This window comes from Ambystoma mexicanum, chromosome 5q, assembly GCF_040938575.1.
Source record: "Ambystoma mexicanum isolate Mex_15411 chromosome 5q, UKY_AmexF1_1, whole genome shotgun sequence".
Taxonomy (NCBI): domain Eukaryota; kingdom Metazoa; phylum Chordata; class Amphibia; order Caudata; family Ambystomatidae; genus Ambystoma; species Ambystoma mexicanum.
The window spans coordinates 941,688,905-941,716,341 of record NC_090933.1 but is presented as its reverse complement, the minus strand read 5'-3'; the positions used below and the strand labels follow the sequence as shown (position 1 = coordinate 941,716,341).

General features: G+C 47.6%; 1 protein-coding gene across 9 annotated transcripts in view; it reads left to right on the top strand.

Annotated features, from left to right (window-relative positions):
- UBR5 (ubiquitin protein ligase E3 component n-recognin 5) overlaps positions 1-27,437 on the top strand; it is a 2,447,509-nt gene that overhangs the window by 667,099 nt on the left and 1,752,973 nt on the right. For all 9 annotated transcript variants that reach the window (XM_069621460.1, XM_069621458.1, XM_069621459.1 and 6 more), the window contains one exon: positions 3,559-3,756. In XM_069621460.1, coding sequence (XP_069477561.1) covers positions 3,559-3,756 — 198 coding nt within the window. The remainder of the gene's footprint in view (positions 1-3,558; positions 3,757-27,437) is intronic.

The following is a 27,437-nucleotide window of genomic DNA, read 5'->3' as shown; positions in this document are numbered from 1 at the left end:
AAAGAGAAGCAGAGAGAAAATGGCTGCTGCAACTACCCCTCCCGTCGAAGCCCTGCTGCAGTCCTGAGCTGGAGTCTTCTTCCCTTGAGCTTGGTGGGGATAACTAGCTCATCTTCTACAGCCAGAGGATCCTCTTCCGTGGTCGAAATCGCTGCCCACTGCTGTAGTGGTCTGGATAGCCACCTGAAGAGCCTCCTGTTTTTAAGGAGCGCACCTTTTATTCCGTGTCGCTGCTGCTGGCCTCATCCCTGTGTGGTGCAGACCCCCTTCAGACGTCCTCTTTCTCGACGAAGCTCCAGGAATCGTCGGTCTGCAGGAAACCAACAGGAACAACTTCCAGGGCACCCGCTGCACCATTGGAACAAGGTAATGTGTTCTGTTGAGGAAACTGGGTGAATCCCTTTTTCTTCATTTCCAAGGCTTGACCTGGTCTTCCCTCCTCCTAACTTTTGCTTCTGAACATTGACAACATCGAAGTACTTTTGGCTCCGTTGAATCGTGAACTGTTAGACCTTGTGATCTTCGGGAACTGGCCCCGGTGTCTTTCGACCCTGGATCCGGCCCTTTGACTTTTGAACTCCTGTCTCTGAATATTTCTTGACTCTGCCTGCCTAACCAAAATATTGCATGTGATTTTTGCCTCCAACTCCTTCTGGGTATCTCAGGTGCGAAGTGTGTTTTTGCCCCAGTAGCATTTCATGTCACGGATATGCATTTGTTTAGTAGACCGAACTGTCAAAGTGTTCGCAATCGTATCCGCGGTAACGTGTTTTTGTGCCTAACACCGGTTCATGCCAACAAAGGGTACTTACCATGAGACTTACTGTACAAAGTGAATTTGTTGTAGTATATTTAACGTGTGGTTTTATTGAAGTTTAATAGAAGTGTTGTGTTTATAACTAATGGTTTAAAAATAAATGTACTTATATTTTTCTACCTGAAACCTTCAGTCCGTGTTTGCTTGAGTCACAGTAATCGTGGTCCCTTTTTGTAATCTCTGCTACTGCTCATATACTCTTGAGATAAGCCTGGCTGCTCCGCCACTGCTACCACTATGACATAGTAGTACAGGCTTGTACCAAAGGTAAAACTTGTATCACCACCTGTAGTCTTAATTGTGTGTAGTGGTCCCTAAGGGCACTGCACAGGATTCTGCCTAACACACTGCTCTATTTTCTTAAAAACAAACTTCTCTACCTTCCATATCTCACTCAATTTACCAGCTAGAGAGTTAATTTCACTTCTATATTGTACCTGTGATCTATAGCTATTCCCCAACCAAAAACCGCATTCCACATCAGTTTGGGTAATTTTAGGCGGGAAGGAAAAAAGATTCAACTTTCACACGTCATTTTGCTGTACCATGTTTTAAACTTGCCACTCATTTGCGAACTGTATGCTTTTGGTAAACCATTCTTTGTGATTATTAGTGTATTTGCTGTGTTGCTTTAGTGAGGAATTCTATTTGCCTCAAGGTTTTGAACACTCATTATTTATTTGTCCATTTCCGAGTGTCATTTTATAACATTGAAAGGGGTTTAAAATCTGATTTGGGGAGCGAAGTTCAGATTTGGATTCCGTTTCTTGCCTCTTGTTCCTGATTACCTGCTGTGTCTGTTTATCCACTCGGATTTGATTTGTGCGTTGAGGAACATTGCAGGGGGAAATTCTAACTTGGGTGCTATCTTTTCTAAACCAAAAAGTGCTCCTATTCCGCTGTGCTGTGTATATGTCCCACTAGAAAGTTAAACCCAATGCATTGCTCACATTCTCATTGTAATTATCGCCCCATTGGTGATTGTTGCCCCATATTAAAAGTGTATGATTTCCTTTTGAATTTTAAAATAAATATTGTATTTTACCAACCACCCTGGTTCATGGTCCATTCTGACTCGGTGTATTTGAAAAGGGGGTGTGATATGAGTGGTGTACCATCTCAGTATTGAATCATATAAAACGATAAGCATTTCGGTCGTGCGCTGCGTACTAGGCCGAGACCAAGGTGTGTGTCGCCTGATTGAAATCCTTAACAGCCCCAAATGCATGCTGGCTGACTGTCTGGCAAAGACAGCCACCCTGCTGGGTGAGTGGCGGCAAGGCTGGAATGAATGGGAGAAAACCGTTTGAAAGGCGAGTCTCTTGGGCTGGAAAGCAGAGTAGACCACTGGAACGAAAGAACCGAAGACGAGCTGGAAGAGGACGGCTGCTTCAACTCCTGGACCGTTAGTTTGCCCAGTGAAGCCCTGCTGCAGGTCCGACTTGGCAAGTTCATCAAGACAGAGAAGCCCCTTCATGGAATACTTCTTCCTTTGAGTTGGTGGGACCAATCAACTCGTAAGCCACCTGGATACCATTCTCGAAGCTGGTTAGGATTAGCCAGGGGGAAGGACACCAACTTGTGTGCTTGAATTACAGCTACTCGAATTGAAGTGACTCCATTTTGTCCGCGTTTTCTGACGATCCCGTGCAGTGCAGGAGTCTTGCGACGTCCTTCCTATTGTCCCCACGACTGAGGCTCAGGAACAGTGAGATCTGCAGGAACTGCCAGGAACCAACGTCTTCAGCAGCATCTTTTGCTTCATATTAAGGTACTGTGTCAACCCGATTGATATAACGCCTCTTTCGCAGTGAAAGTTCGTGGAACAAATTTCCAACTTGCAGGCCTAATCAGCTTGTGACCCAACATATGATTCTTTTTCGTACAAACTACTTCTGAGAACTTTGGCAAAGACTTTACCGTTTACTTCAAGAACTGCTCTTTCCTATCCAAGACACTAGTCCATTGACTTTGGCCTAGGTCTATTGAATTGAATAGAGTCCTCTAGTTAATTCAAACTATTTGCACTGCTTAAAAGTATTTGTGATGTATTCTGCTAACTTGTGCCTTTTTACTTCCATTGAAAGTCACTGAAATGACATTTTTCTCCTATTTCAGGTGGGCCTATTTTGTTCAGAAACTCCTTGGTTTGATTTTGAAGTGTTTGTGTATAATATTACGTTGCCACCTTCTAGTAAATGTTTCCTAAATGATTGTGTAATAAATTAATAAGTGTGTTACCAAGAAACCTTGAGTATAAATGTCTACTTGATCCACTGGGATTGTAAGATATCTGTGTAACCTCTTGTACTGCTCACATTCCCTCTTGAGATGAGCCTGGCTGCTCAGCTCGCTACCACAAAACTGTGTAGTACCGACTTGTACCAAAGGTTGGTTTTGCTTACACCTGTAGTCCTAATTGTAGTTGGTGGTTCTAGAGGGTACTGCATGCAATTCTGCCTAACATCAATGTATTAATATGGTCAAATAGGTATGCTTCTTATTCAGAACTATTTACATCTGTGCTAATGGAAGAAGCCAATCTGAATTCTAAATTTAGGGGAAGTGCACCCTAAGGCACCCCAGATACGTACATTAAAGGAACGACTATAATGAGAAAGAGCTGGACTTGTGTGATGAACATAGCAATATTTCTAATGTAAAATGGAGCTACCAATTTCAGTGTACATTATGAACTTGGTTTTGGAAATATGCTTAGTTTTTTATTTATCTTTGTGTAGGAATCGCCCATTATCCTGAGGGATGGAAATGGCACAATCTATCCCATGGCAAAAGACTGTATGGGCGGAATAAGAGATCCAGATTGGCTTGATCTACCTCCAATTAGCAGTCTTGGAATGGGAGTTCATTCTTTATCCAATCTTCCTGCCAATTCAACCATCAAAAAGAAAGCGGCTATAATCATCATGGCTGTAGAGGTATGTGTTGCAGATGATTAAGCCTCTCAATGTGCCTCGGATAAATTGCTTGATTAAAATGTTAAACAGTTTAGGTAAAACATATTTCGACTGGATGTTCCTTGAACTATTTCTCATCTATGACATGTAATGTCCACAGCTCTGCTGCTTCGGAATATTTTTTCAGCAGACGGCGTCCTTGCGTCGATGGCTTTGGGTCAATGCCCGTCGGAGGCCTCCGTCAAGGGTTCTTCCTAGAGGGGTGAGGGCAGGAGCCCCCCCCATGCCAAAAGCGGATCCTGTGCTGCAAGGCAAGCTGCTGCCTCAACGGAGAAGGGCCTGCCTGACCCTGTCTCCATACTGTGCCTGACTCGCGCATGCCGGACGCTGCGCGGCACGACAACGAGGCTGAACCTCGTTATCATCCGATTTGCTTCGCCGGTAGGCGGAGTCGCCGGTGGCCAGCCACGAAGGCCACACAAAGGCCCTGTTTGGCGCCTTTTCGGTGCATGTGAGGGCGGTGCGGACTGCACCACTCTACCGCAGGAACTGTAACCTTTCCAATGATGGGCCTCCAACACTACGGTAAGCCTTTGGGCCTTACTCTGCAAGATTAACAGGAACATTTAATTGCAAAATTTCCTCATGTTGAACTCTGAATCGTCATTTCCACCACCATTGCTGACTAAGTGCCATTCTGTAACCCCTGTCGCTCTGTACTGAGCTGAGCAGAATTAACCTTGCCTACTATCCGGTTGCTTATAAGCACGAGACTCTCCTCTTAAAAATGGCCGCTCTGCTTAGGTGCCCGTTTGCCAGCTGCAACCCAGGCCCTGCCACCAGGTGCCTCAGACTGCGTGCCCGCACGCTAGAGTCCACCCTCAGCTCCCAGCCCACCCTCATGAGCACCCGAAATTAACGTCTATGCTCCCGTACTATGGCCCCCACTATATGTGCTAACAAGGTCAGGATCATCCGCTCAACCACCAAGCACGCAGCCACTAAAGCTACCCAAAATATAGTTGTCAATGAATCAGCTCACCCCATTTCAAATTACATTACTTCTATATTAAATGTGATTCCACATGTGTCCCCAGTGCAAAATCTGTGATGTGCAATTCTTCTGCCCCCACTTTGAATGCTATTGTGCCAAATGTGACTCCACATGTGTCCACCACCATTGGGAAATCAGCGCTGTGCAACTCTTCTACCACCCCCAGCGTCACCACGCCCACCTCTGCACCCACTCTCCCCATGGACCCCCCCTAGCCGTTACAGAACCCCATTTCAAATGCGCCATGATCAACGCTAGGTCCATCAATGCCCACGCTCTGGACATCCATGACCTCATCACCACCCATGACCTCGATCTACTCATGATCTCAGAAACCTGGCTTCACGAGGCCTGCGGCCCTGCGCTCTCCCTTTCACTGCCCTCTGGTTACTCCATCACTAGACAGGATCGACTCTCTAAAGGGGGAGGTGTAGCAATCCTTGCCAAAGATGCCCTTTCGATTAGAAAGGTAGAGAAATCCCTACACAACAACAGCGACTACCTCCAAGTCAAAATCAACATCTCTTCCCATTGTACCATTACTATTCACACTGTCTATCGCCCTCCAGGCCCAACAGGAGACTTTCAAGCCTCTCACCCACCTCCTCTCCGACAACCTCAAAAAACACTCAAAAGCCATTCTCCTTGGGGATGTCAATTTAGGCCTCCTGGACAGCAAGGATTCAGCAGCCAAATCCCTTGACTCAGCCCTCAGGGCACTAGAATACAAAAACACCATCTTCTGCCCAACTCACACCCAGGGCAGAACTCTCGACTGGGTCGCACAGCATAACTGCCCACTCATCACTGGAAACACTCCCACCCCCTGGTCTGACCACCACATCATCACCTTTAGCATCCTTACCACCAGCCCCTCCACTCCCGCACCACAACCCCTGCCTCCCTGCCTCGCAAGAAGCTCCCGTCAGCTCACTAAGGAAAGGCTACTGCCCTTCCTCCAAGGCCCAGCCTTCAGACCACCTTGTTCCACAGACCCAGAAACCCTCGCAACAGCCTATGATGTTGCCATCAAAGCAGCTATCAACTCCATTGCACCACTCAAACCCCGGAAATCCAAACCAACTACCCACTCCAACTCCTTGTTCACCCCGGACCTTCTCATACTCCGCAATGAGAAAAAGTCTGCACTTACGCAGTGGCAAACATCCCACTCCGACAAAGATAAGCTGATCTTTAAAACCCGCTCCATCATATACAAAAAGGCAATCACCCTAGCAAAGTCCAAATCCTTTGAATCCTGAATCTCGGAAGCCCAATCTAGCTCAAAAGAAATCTTCGCCATCTTCACGGAGCTAGAGACACCCACTCCCGCCCCCCAGAACTTCACCAAAGACAAAGCCTGGTGCGATGAAATACAAACGGCCATGCAAACCAAATTGAAGACTCTCCAAAGCAAAATACTGGCTACCAAACTAGCCCTGCCTAATACACACATCCCTGTCCCACCACCAGCCTCGGACCCACCCCAACCTTTTTCCTTCAAACCCATACAGGAAAAATATATCAACATAATGAGGAATATCAAACCCTCTAACTGTAAAGGTGATGCATACCCAGCCACCATCATCAAGGACTGTACTGAAGCGCTGGCTCCCTTCCTGACAGCCTTTGTCAATGCGTCCTTTGCCACAGGGAAAGTCCCCGCCTCCCTCAAGGAAGCCTGGGTCCGCCCTCTCCTAAAAATAAAACAACTCTTGACCCAACATCCCCTAACAACTACAGACCTATCACCACTGTCCCTTTCCTCCTCAAAATATTGGATAAAGCAGCCTACCTGCAGGTCCAGCACTTCATTGAAGAGAAAAAACTCCTGGGACTCCGTCAATCTGGCTTCCGCCCCAGACACGGGACTGAAACCGCCTTACTTGACCTGAAAAACCAGATGGACGATGCCAGAGACATGGGCAAACCTACACTTCTCCTACTTCTTGACTTATCCGCGGCTTTCGATCTTGTAGATCACGACGTCCTATGCCACCACCTCTCCTCCACTGCCAAGTTCTCCTCTGACGCCACTGCATGGATCGCTTCCTTCCTACAAGACAGAACCATGCAAGTATTCTCTGACATAGCCTCTGCCTCACCCTCCTTCATACTCTGTGGTGTGCCCCAAGGCTCCTGCCTCTCTCCCACCCTGTACAACATCTTCACACGGCCCCTCTTCCTCATCCTCGACGCTATGGGTATCTCGTACACTAACTATGCTGACGATACCCAGATCCTCCTTACCCTCACTGGCAACTACGACACTGACTCCTTGACCCTTAACAACCTCTACAACACCATCCAAGCCTGGATGGCAGACAATGGACTATGCCTCAATTCTGATAAGACCGAACTCCTCCTGATAGGTTCCACCGACACACTAAGAAATCTAGACTCCCAATTCAGTCACTTCACCATCAACACCATCAAAATACCTGTCTCAGACTCAGTCAAAACCCTTGGAGTCTATTTGGATTCTGACCTATCAGACAAGTCAATGCAATAGCCTCCTCAGCTGCATATCACGCTAAACTAATCAACGCAGTCAGGCCCTTTCTCTCCAAAGAGAACTGCACAAACATAGCCAGAGCCATCACTGGCTCCAGGCTAGACTACTGCAATGTACTCTTTCTAGGAACCTCCAACAAAAATCTGGAAAGGCTACAAGTCATACAGAATAGTGCTCTCCGTGCAGCCCAAGGCATTGCTAAAAGAGAACACATCTCAGAGGCTGGAAAACTAGCCCACTGGCTCCCAATTAAGGGATGAATTGTCTTCAAAGCTCTTACACTGACCCACAAGTGCATTCACCTCACTGCTCCCGTTTACCTCTCGGAAAGGATCCACCCTGTCTCCTCCACAAGGCCAACCAGATCACCCTATACCAACATGCTCTATGTGCCACTAGTAAAAAGAGCCAGAGCGGGTGGCTCCAGCTTCCCATATCTTGCACCCACACACTGGAATGCCCTACCTCCCACTATCTGAGGTGAGGCCTCCCTCATCGCCTTCTGTAAAGCTATGAAAACCATCCTCTTCACATAAGGTCCCTCGCATCAGCATGAATACTATAATATGACCCACTGCATAAGCTGGAATGTAATGACCAATTGCATAAGCTGTAAGTAATGTATTATGTCTGTAATACTTAGAATGTACCAACGACTGCTACCATTCCTGTACCTCTGTAACTAAGCTCTCACAAGTAACAGCTCCTCAATGCCCGTGGGCTGCTTGCGCGCTATATAAATTTAAATAAATAAATAAAGGGTGACATCATCAGATGTTTTAACTATCACGCACGGCACCCGTAGCCTCAGTTCCGTTTCTTCCGTAAACATGTTTGCTTCGAGAACTCCTCGCGCCTTGTCTTCTACTTTGTATTGTGCGATTGTCTTCTTCCACCCAGACGACCCCGCGGTCTGGTTTCAAGAAATGTCGGTACTGTGGGTCCAAGATGTCCATCCCAGACCCGATCTTATCGGCTTGTGGTGCCTGGTCGAGGACCACGCCACGGACGACTGATATAAGTGCCAGTCGTTGACGGCCAAGGCATTGCGGGAGCGTAGGGGGAAATTGAAGGTAGTCTGAGTCTCCTAGCCCTGTAAATCCAAATCTACTGGTATGTCATCCATTGAGTTGAGAGTCTCCTCGTCGAAAGACGTCCAGGAGATCTAAGTCCCGGAGTGGTTCGCGCCACTCTTCCGCTTTGTCGGGGCGGTCCCGGAAACGGCGTCACCATTCACCTTCCCCCGTCCTCGTCGGATGACGACTAGCTGAAGAAAATGTCATGCCCCACTAAATCCTCTACCCCCGAGGAATGGGTGTCTTTTTGGGAGCAAATTTTAAAGATATTTCAAGCTCATGGCACGGTTCCGTCCGTGCCTTCGGTTGAAGCTGGCAAGGAATGGTTTCGGTCCGACGCTTGTGCGCCTTCTGGGCCGTGTAGTCAGCGCGATAAACATCAGGAGCCAATGAGGTCCCGTTTGGACAATGCATCAGGGGATCGCCAGAGACGTGCCAGTTCCAGGTCTTCGTCTCCTACGAAACCGCCGAAGCCTGTGACGTTGTAGAAGGTGTCATCACCATTGGCACTGTCGGTCGATTGAGCCTCTTGGGTCTTTACCCCCGATCAGGCCTTCGAAACTTTCGGCATCTTTGTCGACTCCGTCGGAACGGTCGGCGCCTATTGGGCAGAATGTACCGTTGGAAGCCCCTGTGGCTGTTGCACCTCCTAGGAAGGCTGCTGCTCAGTCTGTGAAGCCTGTCCCTGATAAGAGGTGTACTCCTCTTAGGAAGGAGTTCAATATTTTTGAAGAGTAAGAGGGGTCTGAGGAGGATGATGTGCCCTTTGGTCTTCCTTAAGGGACAGTTGGTGCTCCACAGTATCTCATTTCTGAGGAAAGTCGGATTGAGGATCTGCGTCAATCCTTGCATGATGCCAGTGGCCTAGACGCTTCTCCTGAGATGGAGTTTGGTAAGCCTGGTGATCATGCCGAATCTTCCTATCGGAGACTGATGTTGAAGATTGTAGAGTACCTGGGTTGGTCCAGGCCTCCGGTTGCTTATGATCAGGATGACCTTACCGACATCTTGGATCAGGGTCTGTCCACTGACGCAGTGTTGCCATTTCATGTGGCTCTGCAAAAGAGGGTGGCTGCTACTTGGAATGTCCCAGAGTCTATTTGGGCGGTTAACAAGTAATTGTCAAATAAATAACGCCCATCAGGTAGCAACCCCGGCTACCTGGCAACGCACCCTACTCCCGAGAGTTTGGTGGTCCAGGCGGCTACGGCCACCTCGAAGCAGGCAGCATACCCTATCATCCCTCCTGATAGGGACGAACGCATAGATGGATGGGCGCGCAAGTTATTTTCTGCTGGGAGTATGGCACTGAAATCGGCCAATTTCACTTGTACCTTGGCAAAATGTTTGCACACTCTGTGGAATTGTATTTCACTTTCGGCTGAGCATATCCCTGTAGGGGAGGAAAGGGATAGCTTTCTAGCTATTTTGCAGGATGGCAAGGATGCCATGTGTGAATCCCTTCAGTCTGGGTTGGACACTGCGGATAGTGTTGCAAGGTCCATGACTACGAGCACCGTGATGCACAGATTTGCGTGGTTGCGCAGGTCCGGTTTTGCACCGATGTGCAGGTCGGTCTTCTCAACATGCCCTTTGATTGATCTAATCTTTTTGGGCAACAAGGCTGACAAGAGGCTTGAGGTTGCAGACCTCCAAGGCAGCTAAGTCTTTGGGCGCAGCTGTCCGACAACCTCAGCCTTTTTAGTTCTAGGGGACAGCAATGGAGGGGTGGTTCCTTTCGCTATTACTCATTTGGAAAGGCAAAAGAGAGCCAGTCAAAGGGGCCACCGCAAGTTCACTTGTGGTGGATGAGGTAGAGGTGACAAAGCCGCTCTGGCAGCTGCCTCTTTGCCATCAGGCACTGCCGCTGCTAAACAGCTCTGAGACCAGGTCTAATTTTTCTCCGGTGTGGGGGGGGGTAGGCTGTCGCAGCATCTTGAAGAATGGCAAGCCATTACTTCAGATGCGTGGGCTCTGGATACAATAGCCCATGGTTACTGCCTCCCTTTTCTACAACGGCCTCAGGACAATCTACCGGGGAAGCACTCTTTGAAGGTTCCAGATCCGCTCCTTGTGCAGGAGATTTTAGCCCTGCTGGAGAAGGGCGCTATAGAACCAGCGCCTGTGGCAGAGTAGAACAAGGGTTGGTGTTCCCCTTATTCTCCAGCATGGGGTCTGGCATAGATTCACATGCTCATGAAGATTTCCTGTCGTCAGGCTGGGAATCCTCCGTAAAGAAAAAATCAGTTTCGTTTTTGGAACTGTCTTTCTACCATTAACCAATCACTGGTCTCTGGGTCATACTGCCCCCATCCAATGACTGCCCTCTATCTAAGCCCCTCCTCTGGCAGCCATCTTCAGATTTCTACCGCACGTTCAAGTGTTGGGAGTCCTTGTGCTGTAGCTCTCAAGCTTTTACTGCTTATTGTGTTTTTTCGAAGAGTTTACTCTTATTTTTTCGTTCAATTTGAGCCTCAAGCGCCACCGATTCTTCTTCCGATCAACCGGGACCCGTTTCGGAAATGTCTACGCCCGTCAAGGGTGGAGTTTCATCGAATTACACTTCTTGGAGGATTCCGGAAGACCTTTGAGGCCTACCCCAATTCGAACATGTCCCAGGACAAAGGAGATTGGACGCCTACTGGATCCAAACTGTTTAGGAACTGCCCAGGATGTGGACTGCAGAATGTCTTTAAGGAGGTCAAGCACTCCCGATGCCTCTACTGCCTACATGCCAACAAGTCGCATGTGGTGGAGGACTGTGCATCCTGCAAGAATGTCCTTCCAGACCATGAAAGACCGTTGTAAACGACTAGCTGACTGGCTGTAGGCGAAAAGCCCAGCAGCAGGTGAGAAGAAGTCCGAGCGGCCTTCTAAGACCTTTGAGGGCGCTCCGGTGACAGGGACCCAACAAAAGGCAAAGCACCGCAGGCACCTGGAGCGCTGTTGGTTCGGGCTCCTCGGCTGCCACGCAAGGGGCGATGTCACCGATGCCATCATCCACGAGCCAGTGCTCTGGCTCGGTGAAAAGGAAGTCTGAGAACCCGGGTACGCTTCGGGAGAAGCCCCTCTCAATCCCGACAGAGCCAAGAAGTTCGAGGTCAGGACCTACGGGTAGGATCCCGACAAGACGGACGTAGAGAGCAACGGTGGAGCCGATGAGGAGCCGTGGGCTGTGGAGGAAAGAGGTCCCCACCCCCCAGCCGTCGCTCCCGTCGCAACCGATGCCTACGCCACAGGACAATTCAGGAGTAATCTTGATGGCTTTGCAGACCCTGTGTATGGAGATAAGGACAAGGTTGCCCTTACCCCCAGCGGACGATCCAGCTGCGCTTGGACCGTCGGGGAGCCCACCAAGCAAGCGGAGGCAAGTCCTCATCCCCCTCCCTTCCAGCCTTCATCCCATCCCCTCCTCCGAGGGACGAGATGAAGACTGGGACAGAGACGGCGACGAGGGACTGACAATGGTGGCGACGACGGAACGGATCTCCCGTCATCCCCCCCACCCCACCCCCCAACTCCCCCCTCCACAAACCACCCCATCCCCGAAAAAAAATTGGCTCCTTCCACGCACATAATTGCCAAGGCCTCAGAGCTTTCACAGCTGTGCCCCGAGGAACAAAAGAGGGATTTCTTTACAAACGATGGGAAGCAAAGAGGAAAACCGTACTCTCGGTCCCGCTGTTGGACGACAAATGGGACGAAGGTGTGTCCCTTCTGAAGAACCCTTCAACGGCGCCTGCGAGGAGAGACGGTACGAGAAGTAGTACCGGATCCCGGATTCCGCTCCTATGTGCCTCAAGGTCCAACCGACCGTAGTCTCTGCGGCAGCCAAGAAGAAAGCGGCAGGGGCGACTTCGTTGTTAGCAGAATCCTATGCAGTTCCCTTAGGGAGCACTACAGAAGATTAAGACTACAGGTATAGGCAATAAATCTCCTTTGGTATCAGTCTGCACCACAAAGATTTAGTTGGTAGATGTGGCTAAGCAGTCAGACTTATCTCAAGAGGGAGATGAGCAGTATTCAGGGTTTACACTATAGGACTATAATAATATGGAACAAGGAAACGCTGACCAAAGCTTTGTATCAAAAAGAATATATATATATATATATATTAAACACTATTAAGTTCACACACATCACTATCATTACAGCAAGTTTAAACAGTCAAGAAAAGTATACACAACTCCCTATTTAAATTGTAGACCAGTTTGAGCAAGAGTGAAAACTAAGCAAAACGGCACAGTGTAAACCAAGCAGAAATGGCACTCAACAATTTCAACAGAGGGAGGGAAAGGACAAGTCATACACGGTTAGACTCCTAAACACACCAGCAACACTTCCCAATTGGATTTTGAACAAGTTAGGTAAGGCAATACTTTAGTATAAGCAATACTTTGGTGAAAACCGAGCAAAATGGCACTTCAGCAATATAGAAAGGGGAAGGCAAGGTGGTTATAAGAGTTTAGGTGCACCAACACATTTCTTAGTGAAAAGCAATCTAGAGAAGGCACTTTAACAGATTTAGCCAGTCAAGAGGCCTGTGCCAGAGTCAATGGTACAAGGCAAGTGTCCAGGATCAAACGGATCTAGTAGCTGCAGTCAAGTCTTAGTTTAACTAGTTGAAAAGGCGGTTGCAGAAGGTAAAAAGATAATGTTAGATGAAAGGCGCGGCCAACCCTGAAGGTACGTAAAGAATTTAAAACACCTTTAGCAGTACCCAACGAAACGGGAGGCCTGGCGGAACAATGGACCTTGAAAGTGGAAGAGGCTCCTGCGGTGGCGATAGTTCCTGCAGTTCGTGATATCCAGCAGAGGAAGAGACTCGTCGGGGAGGAAGGTTCGAGTTACTGTACTGCCCAGGGATGAAGCCAGCCGCGGTGATGCCAAGACGAAATAAAAGGTACGCTCCTTTAAATCGCGGTCATGGTGGACGGGTGCTTGGCTATCTGGTCTCTTAGTGCTGGGCACTGGCGATTCGACCAAGGCAGGTCCTGGAAGGCGATTGGCGAACTGGTTGGCCCCACCAGCTCAAGGGAAGACCACTCTTGCAGGTGAATATCTTCTCGAGTCGTTGGAGAAAAGTGGTGAGGATCTGCAGCAGGGCTTCACCGATGGTTCAGTCGTTGCAGACGTCTTCAGCTTCTCTCCTCTTCGGGTTTCTTAGTTCCAGTGGCGACGTCTTGTCCTCAAAGCCCTGCTTTTATGCAGAAAGCTCCCCATTCATACTGCCTAGCTGTCACACACACAGTGGGGTGGCTGTCCTGGCGGGATAACCCCCAGGCTATCAGGGCAGAGTGCAACTTGGGTTGCTTAGGTAACCCTGTCCAGGGTGCCTATTCCCCCCCTCCCACACATCCTGTCTACCCCAGACTCAGTGGCGCCGAGAGGAGGGCTTCTGTGTAGAAGCCCGCCAAAAGGACGAACAAAGGATCCCCGACCTGGGTTTAGGATTTCAGAGAAAGACACGAGAAAGAAATATTATCAAAGATCTGTCAATAAAAACCTACCGGAGTAAAGTTAATAATAAAATAAACTGGCGGTATGTTAGAGGCTGTCAGTAAAAGTGGTAGCCTCGAACAATGGGAAAATCCCATAGGAAAATATTTGCGGTCGAATATTTACAACCACTGCCACCAGCCAGAAACTTTGGGGAGAGGGGCTGGACGGTACCCTCTCGAAAATGAACACCAGGGAAAAACTATTAACCCTTTCCAGTACTTCCATAGTAAGATAGGTTGTACTGGTTTTGTTCATAATTATTGACTAGTAGTCCATGCCCTGGGAGACAGTAGTCAGTCTCAGGGCATGGAGTCTGTTTAGGGGTCTCTGACACTCTTTGTTACTGCACTGAGGGTGCTGTGTAACACACATGTAAAAAGATGATGCCTATGAGGGTGAGAAAAAACCCATAGACCATAAGCACACAAAATAGCCTAAAACACACATCAGCAACATGTCTAAGATTGGGAAAAAGAGTCTCACTCTTAGCAGGAGTAAAAAATAAACCCCTCAAATCCAGCAAAGCTGCTGGGGGACTCAATAGGTAAGAAATTAGCCTTAAAAGAGAATTCTCCCTAACAGGCGTCATCCTCCACTTCCCTGCCGGACAGCAAAGGAAAGAAGCTAGATGCCATTGGACATCGAGTCATCCAGTTGGCAGCGACTACCATTAAGGCAGCCAACGCCCTCGCGATCGTGGCCCACTATGATAGGGAGCTGTGGTTCAAGATCGCCCCTATCCTGGACTTCCTCGCAGACAAGAGGGCAGAGGCCCTGGAAATCCTACAAGAAGGCGAGGTGGCGTCCGATCACGCCATCACTGTAGCTACGGACATCGCTGATACCGGTTTTCGTCAGATAAGCAATAGCGTTTGCCTGCGCGTTTGGCTCAGGATGTGCAGACCATGGTACTGGACATGTCCATGGACTTCGATGAAATCAACCTGTTAGGGAAAGTGGTGGACGAGTCGCTACAGGCCATCAAAGCAGACACCGAGACGGCCCGTGCCCTAGGCACTCTTCATCAACGACGGCTATACTTTCGGACCTCCGGAGGCAAATCTCAAGGTGCCTCCAAAGGATTCGGCGGCAGTTCATGTTAGGGAGAATTCTCATAAATGGCTGATTTCCCTTACCTACGGAGTCCCTCAGCAGCTTTGGTGGATTTCTAGTTTTTTTTTTTCACCTGGTAAGAATGAGCCTTTTTCCCACTCTTGCATGTGTTTTGCTGTGTGTATTTTTACCATTTGTGTGAACTTGGGTTCTGGAGCCTTACCTACTCCATGAGCATCATTTTTTTTTGTGTTACACAGCACCTTCAGTGCAGTGACAGAGGGTTGCCTTTTAGACTTCCCCATGATTCCATTTTTCTGGGACTGTCTCCCAGAAACATGCAAAGTTGCCATTAACTTTATGTAGTCTCTTTAAATCACAGACCCAGTACACTTTACATGGAGTATTGGACAGGGTTACTTCTTATCCCTTATTTTCTGTTTCTTTGAGCACTGTTTCACTCCCTTTTCAATTAAGACTTGGCTGGTGGCAGTGGTAACTACCCTATTTTTTATACCGTGGTTATCTTAAATAACCATGGTATTGTTTTAGGCTATTTTATTAGCCTAGAACATAAACCCTCTTGACCAAATATATTTTATTTCGGCTCCGGCTGGGTTTATTCGCCATTTCTTTTTGTTAGTCTTTCTCGTGTTTTACTCTGCACGCCAAACCAGGTTTGGTCCCTTTGTTCGTCATCCTTTTCGCGGGCTTCTGCACAGAAGCCCTCCTTAACATGCCTGAAAGTTTGGGTAGGTAGGATGTGAGGGAATGGTCTTAGGACCTCTGCCATGGGTTCCCTTGGTATTCCAAGTCACACTCCTGTTTGATTGGCTGGGTGACTGTCCTTGCCAGGACAGCCACCCTGCTGTGTGATTGACAGCCAGGCTGTGTGAATGGGGGATAACTGCATAAAAAGCAGGTCTCTGGGACTGGAACGGCAGTCGCGACTGGAACGAAAGAATCAACGAGGAGCTGACAGAAGAGGACCCATACAATGACTGAACCGCCCGGTGAAGCCCTGCTGCAGGTCCGAATCTGACGACAGAGAAGATCCTCCAGGAAACTTCTTCCCTTGAGCTGGTGGGACCAACCAGTTCACCCAAACTGCAAGATAGGACCCCTCTGGTCGAATTAGCTGTACAGAGCTACAGTGGGCTGGATAGCCAGGAAGTGTTGGACATAATCCCGTGCAGTGCCCTTAGGGACCACTACTCACAATTAAGACTACAAGTGGTAATACAAGTTCACCTTTGGTACAAGCCTGTACTGCACTGTTAAAGTGGTAGCAGTAGCGGAGCAGCCAGACTTATCTCAAGAGTAAATGAGCAGTAGTAGAGATTAAACAAAGGACCACAATTACTGTGACTCAAGCAAACACTGGCTCAAGGTGTCAGGTATAAAATACAAGTACATTGATTTTAAACACTCTTTTCACAAAACACTTCACTTCTTCTATAAATTTGAAACCACAGATAAAATACACTACACACAACCAATTCCACTTGTTCAAGTAAATTCAAGGTAAATACATTAGGATTTGACAGCCCAGTGATGCAATACTAACGCGTACCCGCGGATAGAAATGCTCACGAAGTTAAAACACACTTTGTACTTAAGAATTCCAAACAAGGGAAAAGTGGATAAAAATCATAGGCAATACTTTTTCAAGGCAAGGAGACTCAAGGACTTGTTCTAAGATACAGATTAAAGTCAATAGGCCTGCTCCAGTGTCAATGGAGCAGATGCTCAGTTGCTGAGGATCACACATTGAACGATTCGAGATGCCAAGAGTTCATAAAGATTGTCAAATGGATGGAAAAGTTATAAGAGGGAGGGAAGAAAGAACAAATCTTCGTGGAGGAAAAGGGTTTGCCCTGATTCCGGCTGGTCAGACGGAGAGACAGACCAAATGTGCACAGTACCTTATTCCGTTGGTGAAAAGCTGGTGCCACGGCAGTTGTTCCTGATAGTTCCTGCGGCTTCAGTCTTGGGGACAAGGACGTCTGGAGCGATCTGCACTACCCAGGGATGAGGCCAGCAGCAGCGAAAAATACAACAATGAATAAAAGGTGCGCTCCTTTAAATCAGGAGAGGGCTTGTCTGATGGCTATCCGGACCACTAGAGCACAGCAGTGATTTCGTCCCAGGAGAGGATTCTCTGACTGAAGAAAAAACAAGCTGGTTCATCCCACCAGGCTCAAGGGAAGAAGACTCTGGACTGGATCTTCTCTTGTCGTTGAAGGGGTAGATAGCTCAGGACTGCAGCAGGGCTTCACCGGGACTCAGGGTTGCAGCAGCCGTCTTCTCCGCTTCTCTTCGGTTCCTTGCAGTTCCAGTGGCGACTCTGACTTCTAGCCCAAGAGTCCTGCTTTTTATGCCAAAATTCCCCCATTCACCCAGCCTGGCTGTCAATCACTCAGCAGGGGGGTTGTCCAGCCTGGACAACAACCTTAGCCAATCAACACAAAGTGCGACTTGGTTCTCCAAGGAGACCCTGTGCAAGGAGTGACTACACCCCTCCCTCACATTCAGCCCACCTAGACACCCAGATTCCAAAGTAGGAATTCTAGTCAGAAGCCCACCAAAGGTCGGCGAACAAAGGAGGCAAACCAGGTTTGCCGCGCAAAGAAAGACCCAGGAAGGATGTTAACAAAAAGAAATGGCGATTAAACCCAACTGGAGCCGAAATAAAAAGTATTTGGGCTAGTAGGTTTAAAGTTAAAGGATACTAAAATAACCTAAAACAATACCATGTTATGAAATATAATCGCGGTAGGAAAATTAGGGTAGGTACCACTGCCACCAGCCAAGTCTTAATGTTCCAATACTCCATGTAAGATGGGGGGTGTACTGGATCTGCGGTTAAATGACTATGTAAAGTTAATGGCAACTTTACCCTTTTCTGGGGCACAGTAGTCAGCCCCAGAAATGGAGTCGGTGGGAAGTCTAAAAGACAACCCTGTGTCACTGCACTGAAGGTGCTTTGTAACACACAAAATATGGGGGGGGGGCTTCTGAAGTGGTGTACTCCAGAGTCCACAATCACAAAAACAGATGAAAATACACATGGCAAAACACAGGTAAGAGTGGGGGAAAAGCTCACACTTACCAAGTGAAAAAAATAAACTCCAGAAATTTAGCAAAGCTGCTGAGGGACTCGCTAGGTAAGGGAAATTAGCCATAGAATGAGAATTCTCCCTAACAGGTAGGTCGGACCCTGCTTCGGTTTTAAGGAGCGCACCTTTTATTTGTTTCGCTCTGGTGCTGGTTTCTTCCCTGGATAGTGCAGGACCCTCCAGTCTTCCTACTTGTCAGTTCGACAGTCGCTTCAGGAACTGTGAGCTTGCGGGAACTATCAGGAACGTCTGCCTCAGCTACAGCTTCTTCTCCATTTTAAGGTACTGTGCAAATCCTGTTCGTTTAGTTCAACCGCAGTGAAAGTGTTTGAAATATTTTTCCAATCCGAGGGCTTGTCCTTCTCTTCTCTTTGAACTAACTTTTCTACCAACCAACCTTGTCCGGAATCCGTGGCACGAACTTTACTGCAAACTACCCTGAACCGTGTGATCTTGAGCAAATGTCTTTTGACCCATTGACTTTGGCCCTAAACCTTTTCTACCTGATTCTATCACTGTAGTTCCTCTTGCTCAATTGCCCTGAGTATTAAAGGGTGGACCAGTAGAACAGGATGACACATACATTCTTCACTCAAATATAAATTTTAATCAATACACATTTCACATATTTAATATATGTATGATAAAATAACCTAAACAGTAAATTAATTCCATCAGGTTACCATTCATATCTCAAACATTCATTCGTAGTCCCATACTACCACATTCAAACAGTCATGAATAAAACCAATTTGGCTTGTTAAGACAGTGTAAACTACTGCTATTAGCACAGTCTCCTTTAGTTTTTACATATATTTATGACCCAGTCCATAATATCAGGCGTCAGGTTTTATCTGGTTTTTTGTTGATCCAGATTGCACACAGCAAGTCATCGACATGTGTTTCGGTCAAAAAATACGTTCTTCAGGACGTTGGGCACAGAATAACTACTCTGCCCTTTTCGGAAACGTACAGGCCAATATTCATTCCCCAAGTTCCAACTCTAGGGTTAGCAAGTAGGACGTCGGAATCAATCCTCCACAGGAATCTATTACAATATAGGCATCAGTCACTGCAGATTCGTGTATGATGGGCAATTCAAGCACCTTCTGCACAGTCCACCAACCCGTAGTTTAATCAGGTTTTGTTATGTCCAGTTCATCCTACTGTAGACCCACACAACGACACGCAAGGTCTGACACGGCGGCAGCTCGTGAGGTACAGTAACCACTTCAAAGGTATTCCCGCGACACGTCACTCCCCGTAGTTCCAATTGCACTGAGTACTTACCTGTTGGTGTGGTTCAATTTCTATTAACTTTCTTTCCCTCCCATTTAAATTGCTGGAGTGCCATTTTGCTCCCACTTCATTTTGTGAGCTTAACTTGTCTGGAAGTTATTGGGAGTGGTGGGATGTATTATGATTGCGATTTTTAAACTGCTTTATGATAGGGAAATGTTATATAACTAAAGAGTAAATAAATGTATATTCTTTTATTTGGAAACCTTGAGTCAGTGTTTGTTTGAATCATAGTAATTGCTGTCCTTTGTGTAACTATTTGATACTGCTGACTTGCTCTTGAGAGAAGTCTGGCTGCTCAGCCATCGCTACCACTTTTACTGTGTAGTACAGGCTTGTACCAAAGGTGAATTTGTACTGTCACTTGCTGTCTTAATTGTGTGTGGTTTTCCCCAAGGGTACTGCATATAATTCTGCCTAACAGTTCGTTGTACCGCCAAGCTGCCCGTTCCTAGTGGCAGGAAGCTTACAGAGGCCGCAGCAAGGCCGGTGGATATCGTTGCCAAGGAGCCCAGGGTGGCAGGGTTTGTCGAAACGGGCCTGAAGCGGCTGTGACGTCGGGCACCCACCTAAGCACCCTGGTGGGAGGCCGGCTGGCGACCTTCGTTGACGTGTGGGAGTCCATCTCCACCGACCTTTGGGTGCTGGATGCCCTGGCACACTCTGGAGTTCCAAAGAAAGTGTCCCCATTTCCCATCTGTGGCCAGAAAAGAAAACCACGTTCAACAGCTGCTTCTGGAGGTACGAACCATGCTGAGAAAGGGCGCAATAGAACTCGCCCCAAAGAGGCTCCGGGGCTCTGGAGTATACTCGCTGTACTTCCTCGTCCCAAAGAAGACTGGCGGCCCATCCTGGACCTTCGGCACCTCATAAAATACATCAAAGCCCAGAAGGTCCAGATGGTTACCCTTCATTACGTGCTGGGACAGCTGGAAGAAGGAGACATCCTATCGTCGGACTTGGAGGATGCCTACTTTCACATCCCCATACACAAAGGACATCGCAAGTTCCTATGTTTCGTGGTTCAAGGGTGGCACTACCAGTTCAAGGCTTTGCCCTTCGGGTTGAAGTCGGCTCCAAGGGTCTTTACCAAGTGCATGGCACCGGTGGGGGCTCGGCTGGGCCTGCAGGGGATCCACGTATACCCCTACCTGGACGATTGGCTCATCCGAGCAAAGTCAAGTGAACTCGCCGTCGACCACACCGCGAAGACCGTCCGCCTGCTCACGGAACTGGGATTCTTGATCAACTTTACGAAGTCCCACTTGGTACTGTCGCAGGACGCCCTGTTCCTGGGAGCCAGACTCGACACAGTGGCACGGTTGGCCTCACCGTTGGAGGAAAGGACAAGGGCCATTCTGGGCAAGGTACAACGGCTGTGGACCAACCATGGAAGTGGCCAGGGTGAGGGCCATCGAGTCCCTTCTTGGCATCATCGTGCATCTATCTCGTGCGTCTGTGCAGGTTGCGGATGCGGCCACTGCTGGAGTGCCTTCGACGCCCGTTGGATGCAAGTGGGGGGAAGCTTCGAAGACAAGATACCACTCAATTGGTCATGCGATCCAGTGGTAGGGCACCCGCACACATCTCGCTGCGGGCATGGACTTCCAGACCCTAGCGCAGCAGGAAACTGACGGATGCCTCCCTGGAGGGATGGGGAGCGCACACCGGAGATCTCCACGCAAGAGGCCTTTGGCTCCCGGAGGAGAGGTCCTGCACATGAATGTCCTGGAGCTCTGGCCCGTGTTCTGGGCCCTCAGGTCTTTCCTTCCATCCCTCAAGTGCAAAGTGGTACGGGTCTTCACCGACAACACCCCCACGATGTTCTACATCTGGAAGCAGGGGAGTGCCAGATCCCCACCCCTATCCAGGGAAGCGCAGGTACTTTTTCATCTGGCAGGGGTGAAAAACACTGTCGCCGACTCACTCAGCAGGGAGCTGCTCTCCTGCCACGAGTGGGAACTTCGACAGGATCAAGTGGATCTCCTATTCTGACGGTGGGGCAGTCCCTAGATCGATCTGTTCGCGACGGCGACGAACACCAAGTGCCAGAGGTTCGCCAGCAGGTTTACCCAGCCGGGGAGCATGGGCGATGCATTCTCCTACCCCTGGGACGGCCTGTTCCTGTCTGCGTTCCCACCGTTACCGTTGCTGTTGCTTCTGCGACTCGTCGGTCAACTCAGATGGTCCGGGTGCAGGATGATCCTCGTTGCACCAGTGTGGCCGAGGCAGATATGGATCCTGGACCTTCTGGACAGGTCAGTGTCCCCCCCCAGTCAAACTGTCGATGGACTCGGATCTTCTCGCCAGAGAAGGAGGCGCCATCCTACATCACGCCCGGGATCGCTGAACCTGCAGGCCTGGCTCCTGCAGCACTAGAGTTCGGAGTCTACGACATCCCGGCGGACTGCAAGGAAATCCTTGCAAAGGCTAAGGCATCCTCTACTCTTAAGTGCTATGGACATAAGTGGAAGAGGTTCTCTGTCTGGTGCTGTGCACAGAATATCAACCCCCTACGGATCACGGCCCCTCAAGAGCTGCTGTACTTGCTGTTGCTGGCCAAGGCGGGGCTGGCACATGCCTTCATCAAAATCCATCTGGCGGCTATCTCCTGCTACACCAACTCCGGGGCGGTCGTTGTTGTGGTCGCATCGTCTGGTGAAGGAGTTCACGAAAGGACTGTTCCGCTCGTTCCCGCCTGTGAAGGCTCCGGCCCCGGTGTGGGAGCTCATTGTGGTCCTGGCCAGGCTCATGGGTCTGCCATTCGAGTCCCTGCACTCGGCACCACTGAAGTTCCTATCGTGAAAGACCGCTTTTCTTGTGGCCATCACCTCTGCCCTCTCCTGTAAGCCTCCATATCTGACATTCCACAAGACGAGGGTAGTGCTGAGGAAGCACCCCTCCTTCATGCCCAAGGTGCCGTCGGACTTCCATCTCAACCAGCCCTTGCGGTTACCTGTTTACTTCCCGTCGCCTTTTGTTGCCGGCTGAGAGGACTTTGCACTCGCTGGATGTGGCTAGAGCGGTGAAGTTCTACGTGGACCGCATGAACAGTTTTCAGAAGACATCACAGCGGTTTGTGAACTTTGGACCTGTGAACCAAGGGAAGACCCTCTCGAAGGCTTCCGTTTCCAGATGCTTCTCCGGCTGCATCATGCACTGCCACCGGTTGGCAAACTGACTTTTGCTCGGCCGTCCGAGAGCCCATTCAACCAGAGCGATCGCTGCTACTACGGCGTTCCTGTCTGGTGTGCCCCTGCTGGACATCTGCAGGGCTGCTACATGGAGGTCGACGCACACCTTCACCGATTCTGTGTCGACCGGGATTCCAGGGAGGAGTCCAGAGTCGGCCAGGCAGTGCGGCGCAACCTCTTCGCTTGAAGGTGAGCCTGGTGAGGAGGTAAGAGATGCTTAATGTTGAGCCTTGCCACCTCCCGTGGTTGTGCATGTGTGTACTGCTATGTATTCTTGTATTCATGAGCATGTGAATCCATGCCAGACCCCGTGCTGAAGATTCCAGGGAGGAGTCCAGAGTCGGCCAGGCAGTGCGGCGCAACCTCTTCACTTGAAGGTGAGCCTGGTGAGGAGGTAAGAGATGCTTAATGTTGAGCCTTGCCACCTCCCGTGGTTGTGCATGTGTGTACTGCTATGTATTCTTGTATTCATGAGCATGTGAATCCATGCTAGACCCCGTGCTGAAGAAGGAACAAGTTACTTACCAATAACTGTTCTCCGGCATGGTTCTGGCATGGATTCACATGCGAACCCTCCCGCCTACCCCTCTGTGGCTCTTCTCTTGATCCTACTGCCACTTTACGTGCTACCAAATCTGAAGATGGCTGCCACAGGAGGGGCTTAGGTAGAGGGCAGTCATTGGCTGGGAGCAGTATGACCCAGAGATCAGTGATTGGTTAATAGTAGAAAGACAGTTCAGAAACAAAACTGATTTTTTTTCTTTACCGAGGATTCCCATCCTGAATGGGAATATTCATGAGCATGTGAATCCATGCCAGATCCATGCCGGAGAACAACAGTTAAAGGTCAGTAACTTCTTCCTTTTTTGATACCCAAGAGGGACGGAGAACTGACACCCATCTTGGGCTTACGATACTTGAACAAGTTCCTCAGGAAGCACAAGTTCAAGATGGCCACTCGTTATCAGATCCTTCAGGCCCTCCAACTTCAGGATTGATTGGTTCCTTTTTACCTGCAGGATGTTTATTTTCATGTGCCGATCCATCTCACGCACAGAAAATGCCCCAGGTTCGCAGTTGGCGGTTACCACTATCAGTTTCGGATCCTGCCATTCGGGCTCACCTCTGCCCTAAGGGTTTTCACCAAGCTCATGCTGGTGGTGGCAGCGCATCTCAGGAGAGGGGGATTCACGTCTACCCCTACCTGGAAGATTGGCTTATCAGGGCGCGTTCTCCTGAACAAGCCTTGGATCACATACTGGGCTTTTTCCTTGTTAGGCACGATTGTACGCAGTACCCTTTGGGTGCACTACAACAACCCTGACCTCCTGGCAGTAGTAACCCAAACTTTGGTATTAGTCTGTACTACACAGGTTGGTAGTGTGGACGAGTAGCCAGTCTTATCTCAAGAGGGGTCAATTTGAACTGTATGGGAGTTGCACGGAGGTTCACAGTGACACGTATTCAAGTAGACACTTACACATAGGCTTTCTTGATAAAACAATGCGAACTTGGCATTTCAGCACTGCAGCAGGGCTTCACCGGGCAAACCAACAGTCCAGGAGTTGCAGCAGGCGTCCTCTTAAAGTTCTTCGGTTCCTTTGTCCAGTGGTCGGCTCTGCCTTCCAAGCCAAAAGACTTTCCTTTTATTTGAGGGCGTTATTTATTTATTGTGATATAACCTCATTTGGGTTTTTTTCACATTCAAAAACAATACATATATACATGTAAGAAAAACATCATATTTATAAAATATATCTAAATAACATTTAAAATTAATTTGTCACAATTTTATAAAATTAGCATATTAAAATTGAATTCATCACGTCAATATCTAATTTACCTAAAAAAAAGTTTTCCCTTATTTTAACAATAAATCAACAGTATTCTGACGATATAAAACCTGTCTTTTGCAAGACCCTTAAGATATTTAAGGTCAGTTTTGTTTCATGACCCGCAATCATTCTTTCCCAAAAAGCATCGGAGGATAATCTATCCAATGACCCAACTGAATTCCCTAAATATTCCACCCTAATTTTCCAAGTGCCTTTGCAGAATCTTAGCAGGTGCTCTAGCGTTTGTTTATTTGAATCTGAGCATTCCATGCATAAACTACGAGCCCCTTCAGTGACTCCCCATTTGGTTAACACTGATCCAGTTTTAATCAAATTTAACCGTACCCTCATAAAATTTTGTCTTCCTTTTGGGTTAGGGCACTTCATCAAGTATCTTGGTACTACACCCTGTTTTTTCCCGTACTTAAAAAACCCTTCAGGAATAGAGGATGATCTCACCATGTCCCCTGTTGAGATCCAATCTCTCAAAGATGAGGACTTCTTAACTTTTAGCGGGTTTAAACTCAGAGTTAATTTATCTGATTCACAATAAGTCAGCAGATTTTCTGCTATCTTTTTGAGTTCTGTCAAAATGAGTGAGGAATCTAGATTCATATTTTCTAGGAGATTTTTGTATAATGTATTAGTCATTGGCACAATAATTGACCTATACAAGGACAGGAGTTTCCAATCAACTACGTATTTTAAAGATTTTAATCCAAGCTCTTATCTGAGTTATCGTGTGTAATCCTTTAGGCAATCCTTATACCTGTTTCCAAATGTAACCTTCTATTTTTTGCCAGTCTATTGACCACAACAAAGGTTTAGATTCCATTCCGTACAATAGTACTGGGATTACTTTGGCCACATAAAAATTTATGACAGGCATAATTGAAAATTTGCCATAAAGGCTGGCAATCTTCATCTGAGCTATTAGTTGTGTCCCTTTAGCCAGGATTTCACCGTACTTTTTCCCAACTGTAGGGGTTGCATACACAGTGATGCCCAGATACATTACTTCTTTTGCAACCGGTATCTGGTTACTGCCAATTGACCACCAATATTTTGTTTCTTTGCGACCTTTCTGCTCAAAAATTACGATCTTAGATTTATCAGGGTTTACAACCAGGTCATTTAATTTCATGTACTTGTCGAGAGCATTCAACAATCTTTGTAGACCGATAGGAGTCCTATCAAGGAGGACTATATCGTCCGCATACATAAGCCATCTTACGGCCAAGGACCCCACCTTAGGGCTTATTAGTGATGAAGATTCTAGGGCAGCTCCAAAATCGCCCAAGTAAAACTTAAAGAGAAATGGAGCAACCATACAACCCTGTCTAACCCCCCTATCTATGCTTATGTGTTCTGACAAATATCCATCCATATTTAGTCTTACTCTGGCTGTATTTCTTTCGTGAAGTTTTACTAGTATGTTAGAGTTTTGGGTGCCCCTTGTTGTTCCAGCTTGCTCCATAATTTATCTCGATTTACCATGTCAAAAGCGCTTGACAAATCGATAAATGCTCCATAAAGTCTTCCTTTATTATTTTTATCTTTCAGATTTGATAATGAAGCTAATATTATACCATTCAATGAAGTTGAATGGCCTTTTCTAAATCCAGTCTGCTGTTTAGGGATTATGTTATTTTGTTTCGCCCATGTTCCAAGTTCTTTTAATATCAGACTAGTAAACAACTTGCTTTCTACATCAAGCAGTGTAATCGGCCTGTAACTAATAGGGTTTTTACGATCCCCCTTCTTGAAGATCGGGATTATAATAGCTGTCTTCCAAGAAGATGGAATTATTTTATTTGCGATTACTTTCTTGTACAGGCTATATAGGATTTCAGCCCACAATGTCCCATTTCCTTCGAGGACTTGGTAAGTTAGTCCATTTGGGCCCGCAGATCTCGACGCCGAGGATTTTAGGATCAGATTTAAAATATCCTCTTTGTCAAAATTTAAACCCCAATTTCCATTGTCACTTCTATATTTTTGTCCTCCCACTGGTTCCTGATATTTTGTGCCGAAATAAGTTAACCAACTAGCTTCCGACACATTATTTGTCTGAGCAATGGTTTGATGCATTAGAGGAGCATTTATTAATGACCAGAAGTTTCGCGAGGAATTATTTTGTAATGCACGCAGCATCTCTTCCCCATCTTTCTGCCATAGTTTTCCTCTGTGTTGTCTAGTCCAACTCTTCAAATCATTTTTAATTTTTTTTGATACTATCTCTAGATCTAATAAACTTTTAGCCTGTTTCTTGGCGAGTCTTAATTGTTTTTGCGTCTCGCGTTTTTTTACCCAAACTGCTTCATCAACAAAGTGTTTGTGTACTCGCTGCGAACCCTTTTGGGTACTTGACGGGGGATCAATTGACCATAAGAATTCATGAAACCGTGATGGGTCACAATGCTGGTGCAAAATATTTTGTTCTCCCAAGTTGGCAAATCCATTCAGGGCTTTATTTAACCGCTCTCCTTCCCGCTTGTATTTTATCAACCGATTTTTCTGTGCATTAATTTCTACTCTTTGGTCCGAGATCTCTATTTTTTCCTCACTAAACCAATTTAAATGGGCAACTAATCGCTTATGATCACTTGTTCCACCATCGGCCACTGAAAAATATATACAAGTATCGAAACATTCGGTTGATAAAAGCATGTAATCCAGTGTCGATTCCGAGGAACCCCTCTCCCACGTTGTGACCGATGGAACATCACCTTCTATGGAGCCATTTAGGAATTTTAAATTCCAGTCCTCAAAGAAGTTCGACCATGTTCTCCCATTATTCGTTGCTTCTTTCATTTTCCCTGTATGGCTTTTGGATTTGATACATTGCGAATTTAAATCTCCTGCTACCAATATATGTGCCCCAGAGTACGTTATATTAATGTCACAAAGAGTTATCGCAATTGATTCTAGAAACTCAGAGTTTTTCCCTCACAGGTTTCCAATACAGATTCACAATTATTATCTCCTTACCTGGAGACCTTTTGGGGGAAGTGACCACTCTTACCACCAGTATTCCTTCCTGTTTGCAAGGTAA